This window comes from Filicampus tigris, chromosome 13 (genome assembly GCF_054856515.1).
Source record: "Filicampus tigris isolate MCC_2025a chromosome 13, RoL_Ftig_1.0, whole genome shotgun sequence".
Taxonomy (NCBI): domain Eukaryota; kingdom Metazoa; phylum Chordata; class Actinopteri; order Syngnathiformes; family Syngnathidae; genus Filicampus; species Filicampus tigris.
Genome location: NC_141229.1, coordinates 4,849,845 through 4,869,977, shown reverse-complemented (window position 1 = coordinate 4,869,977; position 20,133 = coordinate 4,849,845). Strand labels below are relative to the sequence as shown.

At 41.9% G+C, this 20,133-nt stretch overlaps 1 protein-coding gene across 5 annotated transcripts in view; it reads left to right on the top strand.

The window, feature by feature from the left end:
• The first annotated feature begins 2,452 nt into the window (after window positions 1-2,452).
• stxbp5b (syntaxin binding protein 5b (tomosyn)) overlaps window positions 2,453-20,133 on the top strand; it is a 31,907-nt gene continuing 14,226 nt past the window's right edge. For 3 of the 5 annotated variants that reach the window (XM_086049413.1, XM_086049412.1, XM_086049410.1), the window contains exons 1-17: window positions 2,454-3,003; window positions 5,438-5,535; window positions 10,246-10,327; window positions 10,939-11,039; window positions 11,450-11,584; window positions 12,752-12,815; window positions 13,618-13,701; window positions 15,185-15,308; window positions 15,402-15,480; window positions 16,206-16,360; window positions 16,469-16,689; window positions 16,752-16,819; window positions 16,898-16,938; window positions 17,950-18,170; window positions 18,861-19,066; window positions 19,577-19,702; window positions 19,849-20,000. In XM_086049413.1, the coding sequence (XP_085905539.1) occupies window positions 2,863-3,003; window positions 5,438-5,535; window positions 10,246-10,327; window positions 10,939-11,039; window positions 11,450-11,584; window positions 12,752-12,815; window positions 13,618-13,701; window positions 15,185-15,308; window positions 15,402-15,480; window positions 16,206-16,360; window positions 16,469-16,689; window positions 16,752-16,819; window positions 16,898-16,938; window positions 17,950-18,170; window positions 18,861-19,066; window positions 19,577-19,702; window positions 19,849-20,000 (2,098 nt within the window). In that variant the 5' untranslated portion in view covers window positions 2,454-2,862. Of the gene's footprint in view, window positions 3,004-5,437; window positions 5,536-10,245; window positions 10,328-10,938; window positions 11,040-11,449; window positions 11,585-12,751; window positions 12,816-13,617; window positions 13,702-15,184; window positions 15,309-15,401; window positions 15,481-16,205; window positions 16,361-16,468; window positions 16,690-16,751; window positions 16,820-16,897; window positions 16,939-17,949; window positions 18,171-18,860; window positions 19,067-19,576; window positions 19,703-19,848; window positions 20,001-20,133 lie in introns of all 5 variants that reach the window. The other 2 variants (XM_086049411.1, XM_086049414.1) reach the window with 2 other exon arrangements.

Here is a 20,133-nt window from a genome sequence, read left to right as displayed (position 1 = left end):
TGAAAGGAGAGGAAGGAGGGAGGTTGTTAGGCATTTTGCCTTTATATGTCGGCCAGAAAAATGCCGGCTTTGTTGTTTCCCTGGTAATTTTGAAGTCTTTCTGCCACTGCACGAAACAGCACTGATCTGTCATCCAGACGACCAGACCTATGAAGGATTATCATACATGTCACATCCCAACTCCACTAAAGACAGCGAAGAAGAATGTCTAATTATGTCCCGATGTCCTAGATAGGAGAGACCTCAATATCAATGCCCCCCACCCGCCTCCCTACGATCTTCCACACCGTCACACTCACACAGATGTGCATGGTTTATATAAGAATATGGCTCCGCATTTTATCTTACACTCCAGTTTCCCTTTTCAAACATTAGCCTTTTCCCACAAGTCATAATAAATTGCATTTTTGGGAAAATGAATTCCGAAAAGTTTAGGGCGCAGTTGAGGCCGACATACAAATGTGGACAAAATTGCAGTCAACACTACATTATGTTATGCCAGTAACTATTTCTTTAATAAAAGGGTGCCAAAATAATTTTGTCAACATGTGTAGGCTGCAAGCAAACATATACTTTTACTACAAATCAGGGATGGGCAATTGGCAGCTGGCGGGATTTATTAATTTCATTTTTTCAAAATAGAAACAAAATGTATAAATAAATCGGAAAATATATGAATCAGTGCGTGTCGAATGATGAGTATGCAGGGGTCGACTGTAGTTTTAAATTGTAATATCACCACTCACCACTAGATGGCAGACATGTCTTAGTTACACTTACATCGGGTCTTATACTGCCCTATACAGATAGTGGATCATTTATACATGCATTGAGAAATGTATTATGAAAAGTGAAATATATTAAGAGCATGTATTTTGAACATATACACAGATTTTGTTTATATTTAAAGTGGCATTTTTGTCATACATCTGGAAATGTGTGGTCCTATATGTGACCCCCCAATAGCACTGATGAAAAATTGTGTCTTAACCCTTGCGTTAAATTGCCCACCTCTGCTATTAATCAACATTGAAACACAAAATTAAGCTCCAGTACACAATGGATATACCAGAAACCTGTACAATTCAAGTTAAAAAAAATTAAAAATTTTAGGGAGGGAAAGTGAAAATAATTTAGATAATGTGGTTGCACAAGTGATTGGTTCATTCTGAACACAGCCACATCCCCAATGATAAGGGGTGTGCACCCTTGTGAAACCACATTATTTCAGTTGTTAATTTTTACTTCCACTCTCAAAATGACTTCAGTTTTTATTTTAACTGTACAGGCTAAATGATTCATCTTGGTCACATTTTTTTTAAATAACCAAATACTGGTATTTGAACAGGGTGTGTAAACTTTTTATATCCACTGTAAATATATATAATTAGATAACTAGCTGGCTAACTAGATAGATATGGAGATGTGTAGGTAGATATGAAGATAAATATGCAGCTAGATAACTGCAGTTAGAAAGGATGTTGCCATCAATGTTGTCATCATAAATATGCCAAGAATTGACAATGTAGGTTATCTCAAAAGGGCAACCTATTTAAGCAGACATTCATCTGACCAGATTTTCCTGTTATGGAAGTAAATCAGCCTGCTTTGAGTCCAAGGAGGAAATGCGGCCTATTTTCTCACGCCGCTTTCAAAAGAGGAGCCCCTTGTGTCGAATTTCACCTGAAAAGATCTTGTGCGATAATAGATTAAAGTATACTGTATAGGGTGGGCTCCTTTGAACTGATGTGAAGTGTTACTTTTACCTTCATGTTGTTAGCAAGGAACATTTTTCGACACTAATGCTATGCTTTATGCAGGAAGTTTTACACTTGCCACCAAATTGCAAGTTCCTCTCCTTAAAGTTGGCCTGTGTTGACAACATGTTCAACTTTCTGAGATGTGAAGATGGTGACCTACTTAAATTTGATGATTTTCTTGTCATTTAAAGACCAAGTACAAGAACTGTATCAATAAATGTGCCATCACAAAGGTAATAAAGTAATGCTCTTTTTTGGATTGTAAGTAAACAGTTTATTAGAAGCCAGTTTAGGTACAATCCAGTTCCAGTACAGTTCTACACTGCAAACCACAATAATAAACACACACAGCACTATCATCAGTGTTATTATTAATATCATCTCAACTTTACTTAAATAATGCTTTCACAACAGCTGCAGCTCTAACAAAGCGCTTTACACAAAACATTAAATAATGATAATACCACAATAAATAGCCAAACAATATTACTATTTGATCTTTTTTTGATTTTGTATTATCATCACTATTTTATTGTATCATTATTATTTTATTATCGTTTTTAATAATATGATCACAACTATATTATTTTGTAATATTATTATTTTTAATACATGGGATAAGTTATTATTAATATCAGTATTATAATTGGACTGCCCGCGCGACTTCTCTTGCTTATCCGGGTCCTCGCCACAGTCTGCCGCGTTTCCGTAGCCTGTTAGCAGCTAACAGCTAGCAGCTACCTTCCTTCTCTCTTTTCCTTCCGCCCCGCTCGCCGCTTGTGGGAGGGGGTGGCAGAGAAACGGGCTGACCTCAGCTCGGCTAGTCGCCTCCAGCTCGAACACCGCCAATGCCGGATTGACGCTGGGCCACGACGCGGGGGCAGCTTCCAATCCATGCCTTTCGGAGACACCCTCCGCAGCCCGCGAGATGGACACGGAACGGTGTTGAAAAGTGTGCGTTAGTCAAGATAACCAGCTAGCTCTCTGCCTCGCTAAACGCTCCGCTAGCCATTTGACGGCAGCTCGGCTCGGATCGCCTCGCTCGGTGCCGCGCGTCAGCCCGTCACCGCATCCTCCAACAACACCACCACCACCAAAGAAAATGAAGAAGTTCAACATTCGTAAGGTTCTGGACGGCTTAACGGCGGTCTCGTCGTCGTCGTCGTCCGCGCAGTCAGGGGCCGCCAAGGAGAATGACGCCGTCCCAGAGAGCCTGCAGTCGGAGCATTTCCAGCTTTGCAAGGTGCCGTATTTCTCCCTCCTTCTCCCGTAGTGACAGCGAGTAAGCCTTCGACTGGGAACAGTTTGGACTTTTAAATGAATTCGAGGCCCTTCCGTACATTCGCGTCGGGGTTGTGTGTGATGGCTGGCTGCCAAAGAGCGTGTTTGCACCGCACTGACTTGTCGCCCCCGGCTCACTTTTTCAGTCCCGGCTAGCCTGCCGGACTCGTCGGCTAAGCCGGGCTGCGGTGCTTCATGTGCCAACGGCTGAAAGTCGACTTGACGCTACGCTGTGGTGGTCATGTGAGCTGTGGGGACAGAAAGAATAACGGACTTACCACCTCATGACACTGCATGCTATTTATTATTATTGTTACTATTATTGTTATTCTATTTGGGAATTAATAATTAATTGACTTTTCAATGTAAGCGGTTACCATGTCTGCCGCACAGGATTCAATTGCATGTTCTCCTTCTGCTTCCATGAATTTTCTTTGGGTACTCTGGCTTTAAATTGTGCATTGGTCGGAATTTGAGCGGTATCCAGCACAAGGTGTACCCTACCTCTTACTTTAAAGTCAGCAGGAATAGGCTCCAGCTCACCCACTTCAAAGCTTTAGGGAATGGATGGATGTTTATTTTTTTGGTGGGGACCGGGGGGATACTCCCTTCATCTCCTTTAGCAGTAGAATTAAAGCCTGGATATTAATGTAACAATCCCCAAACTACCAACGTGATGAGAAAGAAATGACAGTCCATGATGATGCAGAATCAGGTCGGAATGGCTACTTCAACCAGAGTGCAATGCACTAAGAATTTTGAGAATCAGATGATGGCTTCCAGAGAAACAGTTTTTTGTGTCATGGCCAAGAATTGCCTTTTTGGGGAATGTTTTTGTGTGATATCGCTGATTGAAAATCTGGTCCAAAAACACCTTCATCTTAGGGTAAAACAGTTTAACTTGATTATACACTTAAATTCCTTCAGTGTATTCTGATTCTCAACATATCTCCTCGACAATTTGGTCTTGTGTGCTATTCTGGCAACCCTTTCTTTGATTGTTTGTGTATACCCGTACATGTCATGCGCTTGGCTGCCAGTCAGGCCACCAGCGTCTCGAGCTCACATTTTGTGAAGTTCCTATTTTTTCATAGTTGACGCATATCTGATATTCTGATTATCTGATCATGCAGAGTGATGATTCCCACCGGCAAGCACTGTTTATACTAATTGGCGTACTTATATAGGGGCATGGAGAGGGAGGAGTCCGGTACTGCACTAACATTTCCTTATTGATTGAGGTGTATGAAAAGAATGTGCTTGGCTTCATGCGTACTGTACACAGAGATTCTTGCATCTAGATTTTTCTGTGCATGCGCCATCTTCTGGTACGCCGTGTTTTAGTATGAAAGCCACGTAAGTCGTTGTACATGAGGCCTCTGAGGTTGATTTGAGGTACGGCGCTTGCAAGCGCATTGGGAAGATTTTGTTGTGAAAAAATCAAAGGAGTGCCCCATGCAGATTGAAACAAGCACTCCTTATAGTGCGAGAACAGGAAAAAAACAAAAACATTGCAAAATTGTTACAAAATAAGAAGTGACAAAATCTACAGTGTGGTGCGTCCTGAGAAAGAAAACAAGCTCTGGTGAACAGGGAGAAGACTACATGACGAGAGTGAATACAGAGGGTTCAGGGCGAAAGCCACTCACAAGGCTCAATCATCGGAAGAAAGAATTGGATTTGTGATAAAAATATCATACAAAGTCAGCACAGTTCTGGAAGAACATTCTTTGGACAGATGCAACCAAGATCAACCTCTACCGAAATGATGAAAAACACATTGAGAAGATGTGGCACAGCTCCTGATCCAAAGCTTATCTCACCATCTGAAAACATGGCAGAGGTAGTGTGACGACTTGGGTGCTGGGTCAGTAGTGTTTAATGATGATGGGACATGGGACAAAAGTAGCCAGATGAATTCTGAGGTATTAGGCGACAATAGTATTGGCTCAAATGCAGCCAAACAGATTGGGCGGCGTTTCATAATCGATATGGACAATGAGCCAAAACCTCTAGCCAAAGCAACCCATGACTGTAACTCATGACAAGCAAAGAAGTGGAATATTCTTGAATGGTCAGGTCATTCACCTGATCTCAACCCAATTAAGCATGCATTTCAACTGAATATATGCTCTATGCAGGCCTACTAGTTGAAACGCGGCATTCTGATTACAAATGTGTTTGTGGAATATGAGTTAAGTAGCAAAATCCACCTGTTTTTAGCCATCTCAGGGGGCGGCCATTTTGTCACTTCTGTCGACTGAAAATGACATCACAGATGCTCAGGGCTCACATAGCGACCGATCATGGCTCAGCTTCAGAAGACAGGTGAGCTGTGATTGGTGGTTGCAAAACTTATTTTCTGATTTAGAATTGTGCTTTTTTTTCTCTCCTAGACTGTGCGTCATGGTTTCCCACATCAGCCGTCCTCCATGGCCTTTGACCCCGTGCAGAAGATATTGGCTGTCGGGACGCTGAATGGAGCTTTGAGGCTGTATCCTTTTTTATTTTTATTTTTTTTATCCTGCATAGAGACAACAAGACTCACGCAAGGAAAGTGATTCAGCAGTTTTTGTTCAAACTGTAACCATCACAAAACCGTAACTGTACAAAAACGTTTTAAGTCCACTGTATAATGCTATTAAACTTAAATTAAAAAAATACTCACCCTTTGCCCTTTGAGCCTTACACAAAAGTGATGGAATTTGACATAGTTTGGTTGTACAGCCAGCATAAAATGGGCTAATCACTCAGATACAGATCTTTCATGGAGAGAACCCACAAAATCGCCAGAACAGAAGACATTTACCTGCTTTCGGCTTTGCGTCCTTTGCCCTGCAAACACATTCACTGAGCAATCAAGTAAGTGCCGTTCATAAGAAGCTAATACTGTTATCTCACTTAAAGCAAGTGCATTAACAGTCCAACGTTTCATCACTAAGTCACCCACGTCCATTATTAATTAACATAGCAGTGTGGCGCATGACTTGGCCGAACACAAATGCCTCCGACCACTCACGTTACACACTCACTCACAACTGAGCTGAACATTATTTTAACACAAGACAGCAGTTTCTGGAGAAATTCAGTTTCTGGAGAAATGGAATCCTGAAATGCTGATTGAAAAAAAAATGTGGATGCATGTAGGATGATGATGCAGAATGATATTAAATGATGTGTAATGGGAATGAATGGGGATTTTTTTGTGGGAAGTGGAAATATTTGGCATGTTGAAAATCATCAGGTTGAATTAAATGTGCTGAGTGTTCTGAATTTCAAATGGGAACGATGATGTGAATCTTATTGGTTGATTCTGTCATTGGGAATGAATTGGGATTTTTTTGTGGGGAATTTTAGTGATGAAAATTTAGAATTTTTGGCCAATGGATATTTTTAGCATGTTGGAAATTGTTCCCAAGGTGAATTGAATGAGATAAATGTTTTCAATTTCAAATGGAAACAAAGTAAATTTGTTATCCCAAATGTCCCATAGGGAATTAATGGGGAATTTTTGTTGAAAATGTTGAATTTTAGGAAAACTGAATTTTTGGAATGAGACAAGTAATCGCATGCAAGCCATGAGTTTTTTGATTATGTTGAAATTGGAATGATGTCACTCAAATTAAGTATGTGGAAGTAGATGGATGTCAAAATAATGGGCGGAAGAAAACAAGGAATAGCAGTGTGAATGCTGAAAGCATGTAGGTGGTTTTACTGTATGTAAATTAGCCCCACTGTTACATCACAGTGGGGCGGAAGAGCTTGCCTACAGACACATTTTCAGAATTGGGTCGATAACTAGAGATAACTTAGTTGTTTAGTTTCACACTGGATTGATGGAAAGGCACTCCAGCGACCCAACTATTTTATTTCAACATTAAAAAGTCAAAATGTCCAAAAATCGTTTCTTGGAGCACTGGGGCTTGTTAGTGGTGTCCCTGCACTCGCACGGTGCTGCCCACCCCCCCTTACCATATGGCCAAAAACCACCCCTGAACGAGTGCGCCACTGTAAACAACCCTTGTCTGTGTTTGTATGCACATTAGAGTCTGTACAGCAACAAAAACTCAGACACTGTTTTGCTACTTACATTATTTACAAACTCAGTGGCATCCATTGACTTGCGCCTTTTGTGCCATTGACTTAAACAGTTTGGAAATATACGAACAGTACTTGTACCAATTTAGTCCAGGAAAAGATCTGGGAACTAGTGTTAGATCCTCCTTGGAAGCAAAGTAGTTTTTAGTTGACTTTGCAAAGACAAAGAAAGTGAGTTGTTTGGTTTGGAGGTGGTCTGCTGCTGACATTTCGATGCATCTCCACCCACGTTCCCTAATTAACAGACAGCTGTGTTAGTGTGTTTACACGGCGATTCTAGCTTCCGTGCGGGCCTGATGTGCGAGGTGGAGCTGATGGGATTACTGTCGCGAAGGCAATTGGTCCATTTATCAAAAGATAAGCGGCACGGATTGCTCCGCTCCTCGTCACCCCCGGAGTTCGAAACGGGCCGTCGCAGCTCGGCGGGCATCAGCTCACTCAATAAGGTGCTGACAAGCAATAAATGGCGACTTTTACAAAGTGTGTCCTCTGCTACATTTGTTTAATCTGCCTGTTGGTGTGGATGCATCGCCGACTGCTCACTCACTTACGCGCGATCTTGATTGTTGACCTTTTATGGCAAGTGGATGTCAATTTTGATATGATTTGAGCAACGGGAGAGAGAGCTTGTTGTTTGTGGGACAGGGGTGTAACGATTGACCGAAACTCACGGTTTTAGTTTGTACTATAACAATGGTCAACAGCTTAAATCAGAGATGTTTTCGTATTAGTTTTAGTTTTTATTTTTTTAATTATATATGGAGTATTTGTTTAGTGCATGATGGGAGGGAGAGAAGTCACAATAAGTATTGTATAATAATGTAAACTAAACTACAATTCCCAAACAACTATTCCTTCCTTCTTCTGTACAGCTGAAAAGTGATACTTCAATAAATACATTTAAAATAAACACTGAAAGCTCATGTATGAAACTAATTGACAAAGATGAAAACAGTGCATTTTCGCTTGAATTATAGTTTTAATTTTATAAACTTAAAATGAAGTGGGGGTTTTTTCCAGCATTTTTCTTCGTTAATGAAACGCTTTTTTGCAATTTTTGTTTTAGCTAGTTTTCGTGAAATGTAATAACCATGACTGTTTCAAATTTAGTTAACAATTAAGTTTGACACACTATGAACTCCCATATATCCCGGGGGGAATCCAGACCCTTCCGTAATCGTTCAGTCATTGCTTACGTCATACTATTACTTTCTGTGTACTTCTTACGTTTGAAAAAAAATTGGAGCAGGAAAAGGTCGACCTTGACCCCGCAACTCTAAATTCTGACTTGCCTGCCCTGTACTGTAAGTACATATTAAAAAAAAAAAAAAATCACCCACAATTCTTCAGTATATCAAGGTGAATTTTGATGTAGCAGTGGTTCACTGTACCTATGCGGTCTAGTCGGATCACAATGCTCTCTTGGTGTTACTGATGCAGATACGTGATATCCCATTTTTCTCATCTCATTAAAAAAAGTCAATTACAGTATTGGCAATTGCAGTCATAATGGCACTTTGGCCGGAAATTGGATTCCCGAAGTGTTTGACTCGTTACTAATCACGGCAATAAGAGTCAAAACTGTGTACTACTGGTGTAGGGAAAATACCAGTAACTGTTAAAACGCTTCCTCCCCACAAGGATTTCGCCTTGAGCATTTCAACATCAGCAGCTTTGCTTGTGACAAACATCTCAGCCGGAAGGAACCTGATTCGGGTTAAAAACGCGAACCAGCAAATGAGGGAGAAAAAAAAAAAACACGACAAAAAAAAAAGATAAAATGAAATAATAGTATCTCTGTGTGACAGACTACTGTGGAAATTTGTTTAAACTTTCGTTTGACCCCTCCCCCCGTAAGCGCACCCACCCCCACACACCGAGTCCCGTCGAAATGTTTGACAGGCGGGAAGGCGACGCGGATGTGTCGTCGGGTTCCTTCAGGAGAGGCAACTTTTTTTTCTGGAGCGTCTCCTCCCGCGCTGTTTGCAGAAGGTGTTTTTATTTTCTCTTCTTTGCCGGGACCTAATGAGTCCAGGTGTCCACGCCGCCTTCTCCTCCTCTTGCTTTTTTTTTTTCCTTTTCATCTCCGTGTCCAAAGCAGGCAGACGACACCGAAACAGTCACGCGACGAGTCGAGCGAGCAGATGGCCCTCCTTGGGGCCGAGCTGAGCGAGAGTTATGGTCCAAATCATGGCAGTAAACAAGACCGACAGGGGCCCCGTGCTAGTTTGATTTATAGCGCAATCGCTCAATTTGTTTGCATAGCGGGCACTTCTGTGGGTAACACTTGGTGGGTAGCACTGAGATGATACGCTGCAGTGAAAGTACGAAGTTCTGCCTTTACAATGAAAATAATGTTCACTTTTTCATGGACACGAAGGCTGAACTATTTTGAAAAATAATCTAACTGCGATTTTCTCTCCTCAATATTGCGATTGCAATTTAATACGTGTGTAAGTCCGTTTAACAAACACAACCAACAAACATCTGTATTACAGTAAACTATGGGATTTATGACACATAAATGTTTTGCTCTTATCTGGTAAATAAAGGCAAATGAGCCATGATTTAATATGAAAGCTATTTTATCTACATTGTACTTAAATTGGAGTTGATAAGTTAGTTAGCTCTTGGACAGTCTTTTAAGCGTTCACTACGACAATTTAACAAAATTCTCCCAAACAAATCAAATACGTTTTTGCTGTGTTTTTGCGGCCATGCTCAAAACTGCCAACCATTAAATAGGGTTGAGGATTTAACCTTTTAAAGGACAGATTTATTATTTTAATTATTGAGCGTTTTATCTAAAAAAACAAAAACAAAGAAAAAAACACAAAAATAGGTGAAATATTTTCCTTATAATAGTATAGGAGCATTAATGACCATTAAAGCCCCCCCAAAAAATTGTTAAAAGAAAAAAACTTAAAAAGAATGTATGCTGATTTTAGAGCATTTTGTACATGTACTTTTTGACCCAAATGTGTCTAAAAATGTAGTACATCTGTGGAATTCCCAAGAGGTAAGAAAAAAAAAACAAGTATCAGTCTTTGTGTGTGTCCCCGCTCTGTCCCCATGTGTGTTTTTCCTTAACCGGGCTAACCCGCAGCTTCGGCCGTGCGGGTGTGGAGTGTTATTGTCAACATGAAAGTGGCGCCGGTGTCATCCAGCTCCAGTTTCTCATCAATGAGGTTTGGATTTTGTTGTTTAACACTTATGCACTCTTCTGGTCAAATTTGACCTGCTTTGACTTCAAAAATACTTTAAATTTCATTAGTTTACGCTGAAGAGAAAATTATTATTTTTTTTTAAATATATATATATATATATATATATATATATATATATATATATATATATATATATATATATGCGCCATAAATGTGTGTCTTCTTTATGGGACAGTGGTAACACTGTTCAAGAGCACTGTTTGTGTTTCCACCACATTTGCACAGGTTTCCGCGGAAACCTGCACCTGTTTAAGGTTGATTAGAGAATCTCGAAATAGTAAAAATGAGTCCAACTCATGTATAGTGCCGTGATAAAGTTTCCCCCCCAACCCCTTATTTTAACATAAATAAAGGTCTGGAGTTGAAAATTGGATGTAGTATTATTATGAGGATATTCTTGACCTGGCAAAAAACAAACAGTATGGCCTCCTCCTTGCAGGGCTAACACTCAAGATGTCATTATTATTCCTGATCAAGCACTCCTGTTAGTTTTGTTGCCTACGTGATTGGCCTCTTACAGCCATGCCCCAGAGCACCATCATGGCATATCATGCGGCTCTTTCTTTCCTCAGGGGGCGCTAGTGAGTGCCTTAGCTGATGACAGCATCCACCTGTGGAACCTGAGGCAAAAGATCCCCGCCATCCTGCATTCACTCAAATTCAACAGGGAGAGGTGCAGTAAGACTTGTGTGTGACGATAACCGTATTGATGCCCATATATCCCGTCAATGACTGGTCTATATATAGTCCGCGTCATTAGTGTGAACCCGAGGGAGGCCTTTATAATTCAATCGTAGCCGGCCGCTCTTGCTTACAGTTCAACAATTACGGGCAGTAACGGTGTCTCTTGTGTCCGTCCTTTTGTGACAGTAAAAACGCCCGTACTTCGAATTTCATTCCCTAAACTTTGGAAAATAAGCCTTTCGCCAAGAATTTCTAGTATTAATGTAAATACAACAAATGATTCATTTGTTAGTGACCTGCCACGACCGTTGTTTACTTACAGTACTTAGATTTCCTTATTGAGCTGAAATTTTAGACCCAAACTAGACTCTATATCAATGTATCAACGTCCTCCCACAGAATCACGTACTGCCACCTGCCCTTCCAGAGCAAGTGGCTTTACATCGGCACGGAAAGAGGCAACATCCACATCGTCAACGTGGAATCCTTCACCCTCTCAGGCTACGTCATCATGTGGAATAAAGCCATTGAACTGTGAGTCGCCTTTCCGTCCATCCCTTCCTCTTCCCTTTTTGCGGTTGCCGATATTTGACCATAAATTGCCATGCGAATGCAAAACTAATTATATCGGTAACCACAAAAATGAAACATATCCAAGCCAATAGAGATGATTACAGCTCTTAACTTCCTTTATTTGTAGTTCTCATTCCAATTGCCTCTTAATCTCCTCGTCACTTATCTTCATAATGCGTTCAGCGACGTTAACCTAAACGAATAGGCAATGTTTTGTTTCAAGTTCAAGTGTTAGAATAAGTGCAACCACTGTATGATCACACTAAAATGAAGTCAAACTACTCTCCATTTGAAGACATCTCACACAAAGGAGAGAGGGGGAAACCATATGGTGGTCATTTCCCCTAAGTATTCTCTAGTTATGCTTTCGGCTACGTGCTGCATGTGTCAGTATCTGCTTGGTGAAATGAATTTGTGTACTCATTTGATGTTTGATGATTTGCACTGGTCATCGTCAGGGGCAACGGCAGAATTGTTTCAGTGGACACTCACTCGGGGATGGCCATAAGATGCGTGCACACACATTTGGGCAAGGTTGTTCGCTATAGGTTTAACCTAGGGGGAAAAAGGTCTATAGCAGATTTTCACCAATGAAACCGGGTCACTCTGTACTGTATTTTCTTGAAATGTATGGTGTGTCACATTGTGATGATTACCGAGTGGAGCTGCTCTTGGAACCCCCCCCCCCCCCATCCCCTTCTCCCACGCCTCGCTGCTGCCGTATCGACTCATCAGCAGCAATGAGATCATTAGCCAGCCGAGCCAGACCACCGCACTCGCAGTCGGCGACACTTTTCTCTTAGGCCAGACGCACACTGCTTTCCGCTCTCTGTTTCCACGGTGATGCAGTCTCCGCACTCTGTAATCTCTCCTGGACCCTCATGTGACCCTGTGCTCTCTCCCTCCCTCCTATGCCTTTCTTCTCTGTGGCGCGCTTCCTTCCCAAACCAGATGTTTTTCCCTCCCCGACAGTAACAGTACTAACCGCGGCATGTGAATCCTCGGGTTTCTTGTCCAAACACAGTATTCCTTTTTAATGTTGTGTTAGCTGCATGCTAACGGGGAGAACGCGACGACGGCTAACCGTAGACACCTGTTTTTCTTTCCTACCTTTTAACCCCTGCACAGATCCACCAAGACACACCCAGGGCCTGTAGTGCACATCAGTGATAACCCCATGGACGAAGGAAAGGTAACACCTGCTGTTCACCTGACACGTAGCAAAGGCCGCAAATGATGGAAAAGAGACCAGAAAGTGACAAAAGATACCATGGCAGTTGATTTACTAAATGTTTTTTTTTTTGTGCTCTTAAAACCAATTATATCAGACTGTTTTGAGTAAAACAGTTCTTTTGCACCATTTTTAAGAACTCTTCTAACTCCTAGGATGATATTGAGCGGCCTTTCCCCAAAACGTTTAATCCACACACTCCCTTTGTATTTCTAGAGTTGGTGCACGCTCCCACCTATATCCACCCTAATAAAATAAAATAAAAACTCTTTCATTATTTTGCTCATGTATGTATTTTCGGGGGCTCCAACATGGACCCCCTCGAAAAAAAAAAAAAAAATTCAGTTTTAATTATTTTGAAATGATCCCTCAACACCAGCTTCACCTATCGACAGGAAATTGGATAGACGCCTATCAAAACAGGATGAACGAAAAAGTCTCAAGGACTCATGCCATTAGTTTGCATTAAAAAAAAGGGAAAGCAAAGGCCTGTTAATGTCTGTTTTGTTACTGTCTCACGTCATTTCTATTTAAATTCAATTTAAACTCAACATTTGGCCATAGTATGAATACTTGTGGCCAAGTTTAACTGATATTTCTGGACCTCAAACCGTCCTTGAGGATGAAACCAAAAGCAGGTGCTCCTATTAATTAATCCCAGATTGCATCAAAGTTTTAGGACGCAAATGAGTAAGTGGCTGTGCCAATCTGAACGCTCACGATTGGTTTGACGCAGGTTGTGTGTGTGTTCTTGTCGCCAAAGCTCCTCATTGGATTTGAGTGCGGCGTGGTGGTGTTGTGGGACCTGAAGTCCAAAAAAGCTGACTACCGCTACAACTATGATGAGGTAAGGCGCTTGTTGTTTTGTTCCTCCACGGTGGCTTCAACTTCCGCCTCGGCGGTGTTGCCCAACAGTTCAGCAAAACCAGAAATACGAGACAACACTTGATGCGATTGATTGTCGGCGTCACTTTTGCGTGACAGTTTAAAAGTGAATTAGCCAGGCAGCGGCAGCTTTGATCAAGTAGGCTGACAATGACAAAAACATTCCAGTCAAGTTAAAGGCAAATAACTGCATTCGTTCTGTCTAAACCTAAACCTACAAAGCTAATACAGCTAACTAAATCATGAAAAATATAACACATGAATAATTATATACATTAGTATTCTTACAGTTCGCATGTTTGAAAATTCTCCAAAATGTGTTTCAGGTTAGCTTTCTGAATGAATAGTTGATTTTACTCCTAAAATGATGGGTGGTATCCGGCCTTTGCTGTTATGAACCTGAACTTTATCGAATATCAGATCATTGACGGGCTTAAGTAAAATAAGGGAAGGAGGGCTGCAACTGATTATTTTAGTCAATTATTCTGTCAATTATTTTGTTGCTAAATTGACGAATCAGACTTGAGTTTTAATTTCCATCCCTTTATTCATGAAAAGGGCATTATTTGAAATTGACAGCGCAGAAAAGTTATTCACGCTTCATTAACGTGAAAGGCGTGGAGGTAAACAGCAAGGGAGAGGCAGTGCACCGAGCAATAATGCAAATCCACCGCGAGCAATTGAGTGTTCCTCGCTACTCTGTCAGAATCACGGCTGTGCACGAACAACAGGAGGCGGAAGAAGACGAATTTTCGATTACGGCATCTAATTTGCATACATTGGCATCCAGACACGTGCTACCTTTTGCTCACAAGTGACAAGCATATGGCAGCTAGCGCAAAGCAAAGGCTTTGATTTTCTAGTGTTAGAATTTCCTAGATGAGGCCCCTGGGGGAGAGCCCTACAGCCTCGTCAGGGAAGAGTATTCGCACCCCGGTTCTTATAATGTTTGCAGGCGATATTGTATCTTAATGAATTTCCAATACTCTAAACTTGCCTTTGAGTATTTAATACAACAAATAGGAAGTACAACAACTATGGTCGAGTAGAAACAACGCTGGTTCGTACCTCTGTCTCCCGTGGGATCAAGAAGTCAGGCGACCGCTGCTCTAGCATTTAGCGTGAGAAGCTAACGCAGCAGTCCAACTCGTCCCTAGGTGCTCCTTCTCGTTAAAACTATATTCAAACGCACGACACCAGTCACACATGATCCAAATTAGAGTCCCTTGTTCACACAAAGCACACACTAGCTTTTAATTTTGAGCAGCTAACTTAAGAAGCTAATATTGCAGCCGACCTCGTCACTCCTTGCTCCTTGTTATCAAACAACACAAATGCGCAACACTGGCTACTAGTGTTTTTCACAAAAAGTTTGTCAATACCGGCTGAGTGTCTGTATCGAGGAGGATCCCACTGTGTGCCATTTACGCTTTGGCGCCTTCCAGGCCATCCACTCGGTCGCATGGCACCACGAGGGCAAACAGTTCGTCTGCAGCCACTCCGACGGCACCCTGACCACTTGGAACATACGGACCCCCGCCAAGCCAACACAAATCATCACGCCGCATGGTAGGAACTGTTACGTACACACACGCACTTGTATTCCATAAACACACACTGATGCCTAACACTGATGTAATTACCACAACATTTTGACACTAGGAAAGCAGCCCAAGGATGGCAAGAAGCCAGAGCCATGCAAGCCAATTCTGAAGGTGGAGTACAAAACCACACGGGCTGGGTAAGTGGCACTAACACGCCTATCCTGTCTTAGCCACGACCCGACTGACTTCCACATCCTCTCCCGAAAGAAGCATTTCCTGTTATTCTGTCACAACAGCTCGTCTGTGTCAACCACAGTTTTGTTTTTTTTATTATAGTTGTTTTTTTTTTTTTTTGTTTGTTTTGTTTTTACTAGTGGTATTTTTAACTAGTTTTTAGAGCAGATCTATTACTTTTTAATCATTTAGTTTTTTCGAAACTGCTTCGTTTGAGTTGTTTTTATTAGTTTTAGTATTGTTTTTTTTTGTTTTTTTAAACATGTGCAGTATTTGTCCATTGCAAGACGGGGGGAAAAAGGCACTAACTATTGCATAATAAAATAAATTAAACTATAGTTCTGAAAAGACTGTTCCTCCTTCTGCACAGCTTCATTTATACAGCACATTCCATACACAAGTTAATTTAGCGTGCTTTACGTGATTAAAAGTACAACATTAAACAACAAAGAAATAAAGACATGTAAAAACAAAGTACAAAAATGAAACTGCTTACTATAAGTAATTTGTACAGTGCAAGAAAAAGTCTGAAATATTTTATAAATGCTTTAACAGAGCTCAATTATAGGCAATCAACTCAATAAACGCATCCCTCAATCAATCATCAACTCATGACAAACGCCTCGCTTAAGCAGTCATCAACAGAAGACAACCTAAAAGACGTTTTAATCTCCCTCCCAACACCTAGAGACCCGTTTATGGTTCTGTCCGGCGGTCTGTCCTATGACACGGTGGGTCGGCGAGCCTGTCTGACGGTGATGCACGGGAAGAGCACCGCCGTCCTTGAGATGGACTTCCCTATCGTGGATTTCCTCACACTGTGCGAGACGCCGTATCCCAACGGTGAGCCTCCAGTCACTGACCATGCATTAGAATCACTCAAATATCCTACGGAGTGGTCGATTCCATTTCTGCTTCTTTGATGTTTTATTTTGTTTTTTTTTTTTTTAGATTTTCAGGAGCCGTATGCCGTGGTGGTCCTCCTGGAGCGGGATTTGGTCGTCATCGACCTCGGACAGATTGGGTACCCGATATTCGAGAGCCCCTATCCCCTAAGCATCCACGAGTCCCCGGTGACCTGCTGCGAATACTTTGCCGACTGCCCTGCCGAACTTATTCCCGCACTTTACTCGGTGGGCAGCCGGCAGAAGAGGCAAGGCTACAGCAAGAAGGTGGGCCCTCAGTCTTGACTTGTACCCCTATAATACGCTCATGATTTATTTACTGTGTTTAGGATTGGCCCATCAGCGGGGGGAACTGGGGCCAAGGCACACAAAGTTACCCCGAGATCATCATCACTGGGTGAGTGATTACTGATAAGTTGTTTGGATGAAGACATTAAGTCCTTCATTAATGTTTGTGCTTTCCCTCCAAAAAAAGACATGCCGACGGCTCCATCAAATTTTGGGATGCTTCTGCATGTAAGTAGACAAACGCCTCTCTGAAGCAACCATCACTTTCCAATGCAGCTCTCAAGCAACCATAAATTCCTCACTCAAGCACACAATAGCTCCTTCCTGAAGCAATCGTCAAATGCCTCCCCTCAATCCAAACATCAAAATAAGGCAAAATAAAAGCTCCTCCCTCGAGAATGCACAACTGAACAAATAAACACCTCCCTAAGCAATGGTCAACGTTATAAACCATCAATTGTGTCCATTTAAAGAGCGTGGAATACAATTATTGCCTCCCTCAAGCAACCATCAGAGACTAGTGTTAAGACAAATGATCACTAATGATCAACTTTAGAAAAATAAACGCCTCCCTCAAGATTACAATTTTAAGATGAATAAATGCCCCTGTCTAGCATTTATAAACTCCTCCCTCAAACAATCATTAAGGCAAAACCCCCCTTCAAGTAATCGACTTAAGACAAATAAACACCTCTCTCAACTAATCATAAATTTTAAGACGGACACCTTCATCGAGCAACCACAAATACTGACTTCAAGCAACCATCAACTTTTAAGACAAACACCTCCCTCTCAGACAAAAGATGCCTCACTCAAGCCATCAATTTAAGACAGATAAATGCGACTCAAGCAATTATAAATGCCTCTCTCATCAACTTAAATGAACACCTTTATCAAATCATCGACTGAAGGCGTCTGCCTTCATTAAGCAACCATGAACACCTCCCTCAAGCAATCATCAACTTAAGACAAATAAGCGCCTCTTTCAATCGTTCCGAAACCCTTCCATCAAGCAATCATTGACTTTAAGATATGCTGTATAAGAACACCCCCCGAAGTAATCGTCACGTAAAGACTTAATTCCTCCCTCACACAGCCATGCCCTTAAAACAAATGCAAACCTCCCTTAAGCGGTCATGAACTCACAACAAATAATAAACACTTCCCTCAAGCGCACGCGCCATTGCATTCTGTGATTGTTACCATAGCAACCCGCCAACTTACCTCTTCCCACTACAGTGATGCTCCAAGTGCTGTATAAGCTGAAGACAGCCAAGGTATTCGAGAGGGCCCGCGGCAAGGAAGAGAAGGCCAGCACGGACATCGTGGACGAGGACCCCTTCGCCATCCAGACGCTGTGCTGGTGCCCCGAGAGCAGGATGCTGTGTGTGGCCGGCGTGTCGGCGCATGTCATCGTCTACCGTTTCAGCAAGCAAGAAGTCACCGCCGCCAACGTGCAGGTTAGCGTTTGTGTATGTGTAATCGGAAATATAGTTTCCATCGCATTGTCCTTTTAGTGGTTGCAAAAGTGTGGACAATTATGAGTCTATTATTTTACACGTTTTGTACAATATTTTTGTGTTATCCATTTCTCTTGCTCTCAAAATATTTCTGCCCCGGGAGTGGATTCCGAAAGAAATTGAAAGCTTAGACATGTGCCTTTCAAACTGGCCCGAGATTATTAATCGTTTGTTTCACAATCAAAGATTTTTTTTTATCAGTGCAAGAGAAGCACTATTTTTAATTAAAAAATAATCCATTTTAAAAAATAGCTTTCCATTAACATTCAATTTCAGTCACATCAAAATTGGTAAAAATTCTAATTTCACAAAAAACAAAAGCGCTAACTGAAAAGGTCGAGGGTGAAATTTCAGCTTTTCTTTTTTTGTTTCTGAAAGAGTGCAAGGCCTTCAAAATTTTAATCATCCTACTAAAGCAAAAGTAAATGATAGGGCAAAGACAAAAATCTAATCACAATTTCATCACAACAGACAGCACAACCAAAAGTTCCAACACGTTCATAAATGATTTGTGTTTTTTTTTTTTTTCAGATTTAAATAGAAGGAACACTTTCAATTAATTTTCATCCTACAAATTAAGGCCTCTAATTGAGTCATATCTCCGCTTCATATTTTCTTCTAATCTTATAGCTCTTAGAGGTACGCATGCAATGCGAACTAAGCGACGTGGACTCGCCCGACGCTGCCGGGGAGCAGACCCCCACACAGGCCTCCTCGGTGCCCTCCAGCCCCCAGGATGGCGAGCCCCCCGCCACATCCTCCACTCAACCCTCTGCCGGCGGAAACGGCAGCAATTCTTTGGCGGATGGACCGCGAGACAACATACCCTGCCTGCAGTAGGGAGAATCTATTTATTGTTACCGCAAATGATGATTTTCAGTGCTGCCTTTTGTCTGTTGCTTCCAAAAAGCAGCTTAATATTGGCCACTATAATGACGCTAAACGTTAGCATCCCTCATGGACCTCACAAATCTTTTATTTTTTAATTTTTTCCACCAACTATCACACAAATATACAAATATAGCATAGCGTAACACGTTCTTTGACACAAGTTCCTAGCTAGTGGCTAGCATGAGAAGCTAACAAAGCAGCCCACAGCTTCACTTGCCAGCCGAGGAAGATCATAAAAGCACACGCTGATCACAAGTAACTGACTAGCATTTATCGCTAATGTAGCAGTTTGCATCTCGCTTGTTTTGTTAAACAGCTCAAACACGGCACCAGACAGAGATCAAAATCATGAAGTCCTTTGTTCCGCTAAAAGATGCCCGACCCTGGCAACTTAAATGCTGACACCAAAACTTGGAATGTTAAGTGGTAGAGCCCGCTGCGTTGTTTGCATTCAGGGTGCGCAGCTCCCCTTTGAAGCAGTCTCCGGGCTACCAGGTGGAGCTGGTGGTGCAGCTGGTGTGGGTGAGCGGGGAACCACCTCAGCAGATCACAAGCTTGGCCATAAACTCCTCGTACGGACTGTGAGTATCTATAAAATATCCACCACATGCTTTATATGCACCATTCACAAAAAGTAAGAGATATTCGCGAACTTAACTTTTGAATCCAACTGTTCAACGTTTCGGTGCTGTTTACATAGTGACATCATGATCTGTGGTGTTTTTAGGGTGGTGTTTGGTAACAGCAATGGCCTGGCGGTGGTGGACTACCTCCAGAAAACGTTACTGCTCAACCTGGGCATGTCAGAACTGTCCAGCCCGTCAGAGCCCAACCAGAGGCAGCCTTGCTCCCCGCGCAAAGCCCGCCATCCCTCTGGAGGTGAGACATCTTGTCACACTGTCGCAACTGCTCAACCTCCCACTATTTTGTTACTTCACCTCGTTCTCCGGTGTATCTGTTCATCTGTCATGTTTTCACTCATTTATCTTCAAAATGTCTTCATTCATTCACT